General features: G+C 51.8%; 1 protein-coding gene across 1 annotated transcript in view; it reads right to left on the reverse strand.

The window, feature by feature from the left end:
- The window catches only part of ADAM28 (ADAM metallopeptidase domain 28), a 32,867-nt gene extending 25,340 nt beyond the window's left edge, over positions 1–7,527 (reverse strand). Inside the window, exons 1-3 of the mRNA XM_009900577.2 lie at positions 7,408–7,527; positions 3,046–3,146; positions 1,933–2,009 (exon numbers count right to left, since the gene is read on the reverse strand). Of these exons, the coding sequence (XP_009898879.2) occupies positions 1,933–2,009; positions 3,046–3,146; positions 7,408–7,459 (230 nt within the window). The 5' untranslated portion in view covers positions 7,460–7,527. The remainder of the gene's footprint in view (positions 1–1,932; positions 2,010–3,045; positions 3,147–7,407) is intronic.
- Positions 7,528–7,815: the final 288 nt, after the last annotated feature.

The following is a 7,815-nucleotide window of genomic DNA, read 5'->3' on the forward strand; positions in this document are numbered from 1 at the left end:
AGGCTGGAAAGCTGCCCAGCAGATGAGGACCTCCCTGGGCAGCCTGCTCAAAAGGTTGAGAACCCTTCCAGTGAAGAAGCTTCTTCTGCTATCCAGTTCTTAGCTTGAAGCTAAGTCCTACTGCAGCTGGCAGCCAAGCAAGCCTACAGTCACTGCAGCTTGGCCAACTCCCCCAAGCTGCAACCATCCCAGGGGGCAGATTTAGGACAAGATCATTTGCCTCCTCTTCCCTCCCCTGTTCCAAATATTTAGATGAGAGCCAATTTGGTTGATTGCAATCTCTCTCTTTAAGATCAGCTGATTGTAGCACCCTTGTATTTACACAGCCATTAGAACAGTACCTATGGAAGGAAGATGTCTTTGATCCCATCTTAAACACCAGTGGTGGAGCCAGCAAGCAGGAAATGCCAGCTGGGCTTTACTTTGGGCTCATCTGGGCAGCTGGGGACTTTCCTCTGGGTGCTTTGTCTTGTGACAAAGCTCTCAGCTCACTGCCTCTTTATCACAGAATCAATAAAGTTGGAAAAGACCTCAAAGATCATCAAGTCCAACCTGTCAGCCAAGACCTCATGACTGCTAAACCATGGCACTAAGTTCCAGGTCCAATCCCCTCTTGCTTTAGCCCCCCTGCAGGCTGCCTGTCAGCGCTTTGTCATTCATCGAGGCAGGAAGAGCTCTCCTTGCTTGCAGTTTCTATCAAACATTTTGTCACTACCAGGCAAAATGTTGCCAGGCTGCCCAGGGAGGGAGTTCCCATCCCTGGAGGTGGTGGAGGGAGGGAGTTCCCATCCCTGGAGGGGTTCAAGTAAGGTGTGGCCATGGCACTTGGGGACATGGTTTAGTGGGGATGGTGGTGTTGGGTTGAGGGTTGGACTGGATGATCTCAGAGGGCTTAACTAAGCCCTAATACTTCTATGATACATCAGACTACTCAAAGCCCAGCAGCAGAGTGCTGCAAGTCCATTTGTTAAGAGTCCTTGTGGTTTTTACTACTTCCTTTTCCAGTTCTGCAAAGCACACAGAGCCCACCTCAGGGATATTGCTCTTGTTCCCTGCAGATTCTACCCAGCATGGAACAAATAAATAGAATCAGAGACTATCCATGGATGCAGACATCACATGAAAACTGTAAACAGTCTGCTCTGCTGAGACCTCCCCTCCAGTCCTGCCTCCAGTTCTGCTGTCCCCAGCACTAGAAGGACACAGAGCTGCTGGAGTGAGGCCAGAGGAGGCCACAAAGATGCTCCAAGGGCTGGAGCAGCTCTGCTGTGAGCACAGGCTGAGGGAGCTGGGGGTGTTCAGCCTGGAGAGGAAAAGCCTTCAAGGGGACCTCAGAGCTGCCCTCCTGAAGGGATCCTGCAGGAAGGCTGCAGAGAGACTTTTGCTGAGGGTGTCTAGAGCCAGGCCAAGGGGGAATGGTTTGAAGCTGAGGGAGAGCAGGGTTAGAGTGGAGCTGAGGAAGAAGTTGTTCATTGTGAGGGTGGTGAGAGTCTGGCCCAGGCTGCCCAGGGAGGCTGTGGCTGCCTCCTGCCTGGGGGTGTTCAAGGCCTTGAGCAGCTGAGTGTAGTTGAGAGGTGTCCCTGCCCATGGTGGGGAGGTTGGAGTAGATGATCTCTGAAGTCCCTTCCAACCCAACCCATTCTATGATTCTATAATGCAGCCATTTAGGAGCTAAATGGGCAGGACAGGGTGAGCAGAGCAGCTGCCATTCCATCACAATTATATTGTCTACCTGGGCAGCTATTTCCCATCACCAAAACAGTGCCATGGTGCTTCCTCCCTCCTCTTCCATCGACTGGACTGGAAAGGTTTGATTTACCAAAACACCTGCTTCTTACAGGAGCCTCACTCCTGTTTTTCAGTACCCCAAATCCCCTACAGAGTCCTTCAGAGTGAGGAATGATGTTGAAGGGAAAAGTGAACCAAACCTACTTATTTTTCTGGAGGTGCAGAATGACTTCCTCTCCATTGGCTCTGATTCCATACTTCATTGTGTCCTCATATTCTGTCTGCAAACAGACTGAAGGGTTAGGAAGTGGCCTGTTGGAATGTCTGCCCTCACTGTGAGCTGCCTCTTAGCTACTGAGCTTGTCAGCTGCATCCTTTTCCTCCTCTGCCCACCACAAATTTGTATCCTGGCAGGTACAGAACTTTGCTTCATCATTTTTTTTGAATTAGAGGAACCAATTCATCTTTGCAAAGGTATCTCCATCTCTCTGCATGCTTGGGGAAGAGCTGCAGCAGGTGCTGAAGTGCAAACATTTGTGTAACATCTCAGAGCATTCTCAGTTGGAAGCATTTGATTGAATTTACTTCAAACTCAGCTGTCCCTAGGTCATTGAAAAGCTAGCAGAGCCTCCATCTGTGCAGAGATGGACATGCAGGAGACCCACTGCTGGCACAAGGTGTCCAGCTCTGGAGCTGTTGTGTCCCCCTCTGGAGTCCTCAACACAGGAACCTGCTGGAGCGAGTCCACAAAGATGATCAGGGGGATGGAGAACCTCCCCTATGGGGACAGGCTGAAAGAGTTGGAACTGTTCAGCCTGGAGAAGAGAAGGCTCCAGGGAGACCTTAGAGCAGCATTTCAATATCTGGAGGCTGCAGAAGTTGTTTCCAAGGGCTAGGATGAAGGGCAAGGGTTTGAAACTAGAGCAGAGTGGATTTAGGTTGGACACTAGGAACAAGTTGTTTACTATGAGGGTGGTGGAACACTGAAGCAGATTGTTCAGGGAGGTGGTGGAGGCCCCACGGTCAGGCTGGATGAGGCTCTGAGCAACCTGATCTAGTTGGAGGGTCCCTGCTAGGTGCAGGGGTGTTGGAGAAGAGGGCCTTTGAGGGCCCCTTCCAACCCAGTGCATTCTAGGGTTCTGTGACTCCACAGCCCATCTGTACCAGAGGTGGGATCACCCTTCCAGGTTCCCTCTTTCATTTCCCTTTTGAGGATCAAGTGTCTGAGTGCCTTGAAAACTGAGGCTGCTCTGACTCCAGGAAACCCTCCCCCATCTCCCAGCCAAAGCCATCAAACCATCTCATCTCTTTTAGTACCTCTCTGGTTCTTTCTGCAGCTCTTTTCTGCACTGTGTGCAGCTTCCGTGGGTAAACGACGTCGTAGTGCTCAACTCCAGGCAGTTCCTTGCTCGTGCCCCCTAGGGAGAAGCAGATGTGGCTTTATGAAAAGACAATATTGGGTTCTTGACACCACTTTGCATGTCTGTTGAGGGTGATTCTTCTGGGCTCTATTATTGTTCAGCTGTTCCACCACTTATTTATGGCCTCTGTCCCCTGCTTTGATTCTGCTGAGCAAGCTTCCCCAAAGCTCGCGGTGATACACAGCTGGGAGGGGTGGCTGAATCCTCCCTGGGCTGTGCAGTTCAGTGAGCCCTGGCCAGGATGGAGAGCTGGGGGAGAGGATCACAGGATATTAGGGATTGGAAGGGATCCCAGAGATCCTCGAGTCCAACCCCCCTGCCAGAGCAGGACCATAGAATCCAGCATAGGTCACAGAGGAACACAGCCAGATGGGGCTGGAAATTCTCCAGAGGAGACTCCACAATCTCTCTGGGCAGCCTGCTCCAGGGCTCTGTGACCCTCACAGTGGAGAATTTCCTCCTCATGTTGAGAACCTCATGAAGCTCATGGAGGGCAAATATAGGGTCCTGTACCTGGGAAGGAACAACCTCCTGCAGCAGTACAGGTGAGGGGGGACCTGCTGGGAAGCAGCCCCAGGAGAAGGACCTGTGGAGGAGGTGCTGGTGGATAAAAAGTTGCCCAGGAGCCAACAATGTGCCCTCATGGCCAGGGCCCCAGTGGTGTCCTGGGGTGCATGAAGAAGAGTGTGGCCAGCAAGTTGATGGAGGTTCTCCTCCCCCTCTGCCCCAGTGAGGCTTCATCTGGAGTATTATGTCCAGTTCTAGGCTCCCCAGTCCAAGAGGGACAGGGAACTGGCCTTCCAGTATCTGCAGGGGGCTACAAGAAAGCTGGGGAGGGACTTTTGAGGGTGTCAGGGAGGGATAGGACTGGGGGGGATGGAACAAAACCTAGAAATGGGGAGATTCAGATTGGATGTTAGGAAGAAGTTCTTCCCCATGAGAGTGATGAGAGACTGACACAGGTTGCCCAGGGAGGTGGTGGAAGCCTTATCCCTGGAGGTGTTTGCAGCCAGGCTGGATGTGGCTGTGAGCAACCTGCAGTGGTGTGAGGTGTCCCTGCCCATGGCAGGTGGCTGGAACTGGCTGAGCCTTGAGGTCCCTTCCAACCCTAATAATTGTCTGATTCAATGAACTGCTGGAGAGAGTGCAATGGAGGGCCATGAAGATGCATAAGAGCCTGGAGCAGCTCTGGCAGCAGCAAAGGCTGAGAGCCCTGGGGCTGAGAGCCTGGAGAAGAGCAGCCCCAGAGGGGAGCTGAGCAATGCTCAGCAAGTGCTAAAGGGTGGGGGGCAAGAGGCTGGGGCCATACTCTGCTCAGTGGTGCCCAGGGACTGGCCAAGGGGCACTGGGCACAAACTGGAAGCCAGGAAGTTTCATCTGAAGAGGAAGAGAAACTTGTTTGGTGTGAGGGTGCTGGAGCAGCAGAGCAGTCACACAAGGTGCAACCTTTGCCTTCGTGTTTGGCAGGTGACGTGACTCCAGTTACCACTGCTCTCTGGAATTAATGATCTCCAAACCTTATCACCTGATGACATACAAGTTAAGACTGCTTCTAGATAAGCAAATAAATCCATCCAGTTCCCCACAAGTCAGGACCAAGCCTAGGTTTCTTCTTCACAAAGCCTTTCAGCTGGTTCAGCTCACATCAATGGTGCTGACAGCACTTGAATAGAGAGACTCTTGGAGAAGAGGGCAAGGTAAGACAAGGCATGGCTCTGGAAAACAGAAGGCTCCAAGAAGACCTTCTGGTGGCCTTTCAGTGCTTAAAGAGGCTGAGAACAAAGCTGGGGACAGACTTTTGAGCAGAACCTCTTGTGACAGGACAAGGGGTGATGGTTTGAACTTCAAGACAGAGGCTCAGACTGGAGAGAAGGAAGAAATTGGTGATGCTGAGATGCTGGCCCAGGTTGCCCAGAGAGGTGGGAGAGTCCCCATCCCTGGAACCATTCCAGGTCAGGCCTGGGGCTTTGAACAAACCTGCTGTAGCTGGGTATGGGCATGTTGACTGCAGGCAGGTTGGACAAGATGACCTTGGAAGGTCCCTTCCCACCCAAACCCATTCTCTATTGAGTCAGGCTGAGGGTGACAGCAGGGCTGGAGGAGACACTTGAACAAAGCTGGGGAACACAATAGGAGATAGGCAGCAGGTGGTGAGGAGCCCAGATGATTCCTTAACATGCATAACCCTTTTTACTGGTGCAGGGGCTGTAAAAAACACTTGCTGAGGAAGTAAAAGTGCTGCTGGAAAGTGGTGCTTTTTATTTTCTGCTCCTGAGCCTAGGTGAATCTGGCCCCCAGTTAATTTGTAGCATGGCTTGCAGCTCGGTCAGCAGCCTTTGCAGCGTTTGAAGGCAATTAAGAGCAGCTGGTGCACAGCTTTGGAGAAACCAGGGTCCTGCAAGGGCTGTATTAGCCTCCAACAAGGCAAGAGGAGCTTTTGTATGCCTCCTAAGATCATTCATCTCCTCCAAAAGGTCATTTCACCTCAACAGGCAAATTCTTGAGGGCTCACAATAGGCTGGGCTTGGGAAAAAAAGCACCAAACTCAAACCAAACCACAAGCACAAAGGGAGAGTGCAACTCCCAGTGTAATTGTCAGCCTCAAGGCCAGACTTTCATAGGTGTGGGGCATCCAGTTCCTGCAGTTTTCTGTGTATGGAAGAGCAGAACACAAGGGACCTACTTGAGAGAGTCCAAAAGAGGGCTGCAAGGATGATGAAGGGACTGGAGCACTGCCTTGTGAGGAAGGGCTGAGAGCCCTGGGGCTGTTTGGTCTGGAGAGAAGACTGCAGAGGGACTTTTGCTGAGGGTGTCTAGAGCCAGGCCAAGGGGGAATGGTTTGAAGATGAGGCAGAGCAGGGTTAGAGTGGAGCTGAGGGAGAAGCTCTTCAGGATGAGGGTGGTGAGAGTCTGGAACAGGCTTCCCAGGGAGGCTGCAGCTGCCTCCTCCCTGGAGGTGTTCAAGGCCAGGCTGGATGAGGTCTTGAGCAGCTGAGTGTAGTTGAGAGGTGTCCCTGCCTATGGCAGGGGGGGGTTGGAGTAGATGAGTTCTGAGGTCTCTTCCAATCTGAGCCACCCTTATCCCTATCCTCCCCCCTGCCCCTTATCCCTATCCTCCCCCCTGCCCCTTATCCCTATCCTCCCCCCTGCCCCTTACCCCTATCCTACTCTAAATCAGAGCACTCTTTATATGTCTAGAAACAGATGTCTCTGCTCCAGTTTAATCTCTCCACTCCCTGTTGCAGACTCTTTACAAGGCCAAGTGGTTCAAGCTTAGGCTGGCTGTGAATGGAGCCTCAGGACTCGACCTGTCCCTTCCCTGCAGTGAGAGACAAGCAGCATTTCGAGGAAAAGGGCTTGGCCTGGTCCTGGAACAAACAGTTTCTTAGGGCTCCTTTCCTTATTTCTTTAAATCAGCTCAGTGTGTTGTCCTTGCCCTGCTGCAGGCATTGTCTTGAGTCAGTAGCTGCAAGGAGGAAAGAAATTCCTTGGGCCTCGTACAGCCTCTAGGAAAAGTGCTGAGAAGGAGCTAACAATTAAAGGCTTTTTAGAGCTGTGCACTTCTTCAGCTGCTCTGTGCAGCTGATGGAATCATCAAGGGCCCTGCCTGCAAACAAATGATTTGTCTAATTATGCACCTAAAAACCTGTGCCTGCTTGTGCCTGCCGGGCTGGAAACAAATCTGCTCCCTCTTGACAGGAGTGGAAAGAAACAATGCACGTGGGGGTGAAAAAAAAGGAGTGTGGTCTGCTGAGGTTAAATCACATCAAAGCTCCTGAGCTGGACTGTCACATGGGTAAGGAAGGTGCTCTTCTAGCTCAGGTCATGTCATTAATTGAATTCCAATAGAATTCTTTTCTTTTAGGGCCAAAATGCTGCCGGGGCAAGAAGTTGTCCCAATTGGCTACGGTCTCTGCTTGCTTGCATCGGCAGTGTGCTATTAATTGGCCCAAAGTCTGTTATTAATTGGCTCCCAAAGTGAAGCAGGTCTGGGGCTTCAGGCAGTCCCTGGCCAGTTTTGACACAGTGCTCCTGTAACTGAGGGATTTGAGCTAATCACCTTGAAGAGAAAGAGGCACAAAGCAAACACCTCCCAACTTCAGCAACGCCTTTTCTTTTCCAGCGCCTTTACTTCTTCCCTGTTATCTACCTGCTAATAATCACAAAAGCTGCACAAAGGAGGCACCCAGAGCAACAACTGATAAAGGAGTAAACCCCCCCCTCGAAAAAAAACCCTCCCCAAACCCCAAACCCATACCTTGCTGGAGGAAATCTAGCAAAAGGAGAGACACAAGCAGGAGGTGAATCATCGCGGTGCGCTTGGCCGGCTGCGGGCTCTGTGGCCAGGGAGAGCCAAGTTCCCAGCCTGTCCCCTTGCTGCTCCCAGTCCTGTCTGGTGCAGTGAATGAGAGGGAGTGAGTTGTTCAGCTTGGGTCTTGCTCTTATATGAGGAAGTGTTTGCTGAAGGTGTTGCACAACCCTCAAGTCACAGAGCGTTACGGCAAGCGGAAGTTGCCGCCGGTTCCTCGGTGTCACACGAGCAGGGATGGAGCGATTGCTGCTTCCAAAGCAGCTCCCTCAGCTGCTCATCAGGGTGAAAGGAAGAGAACCAACCCCCAACCAGCAAGTAAAGAGGGAGAACAGAGTGGTCCCAGTGTTGTCTTTT

The sequence above is a fragment of the Dryobates pubescens genome, chromosome 31 (genome assembly GCF_014839835.1).
Source record: "Dryobates pubescens isolate bDryPub1 chromosome 31, bDryPub1.pri, whole genome shotgun sequence".
Taxonomy (NCBI): domain Eukaryota; kingdom Metazoa; phylum Chordata; class Aves; order Piciformes; family Picidae; genus Dryobates; species Dryobates pubescens.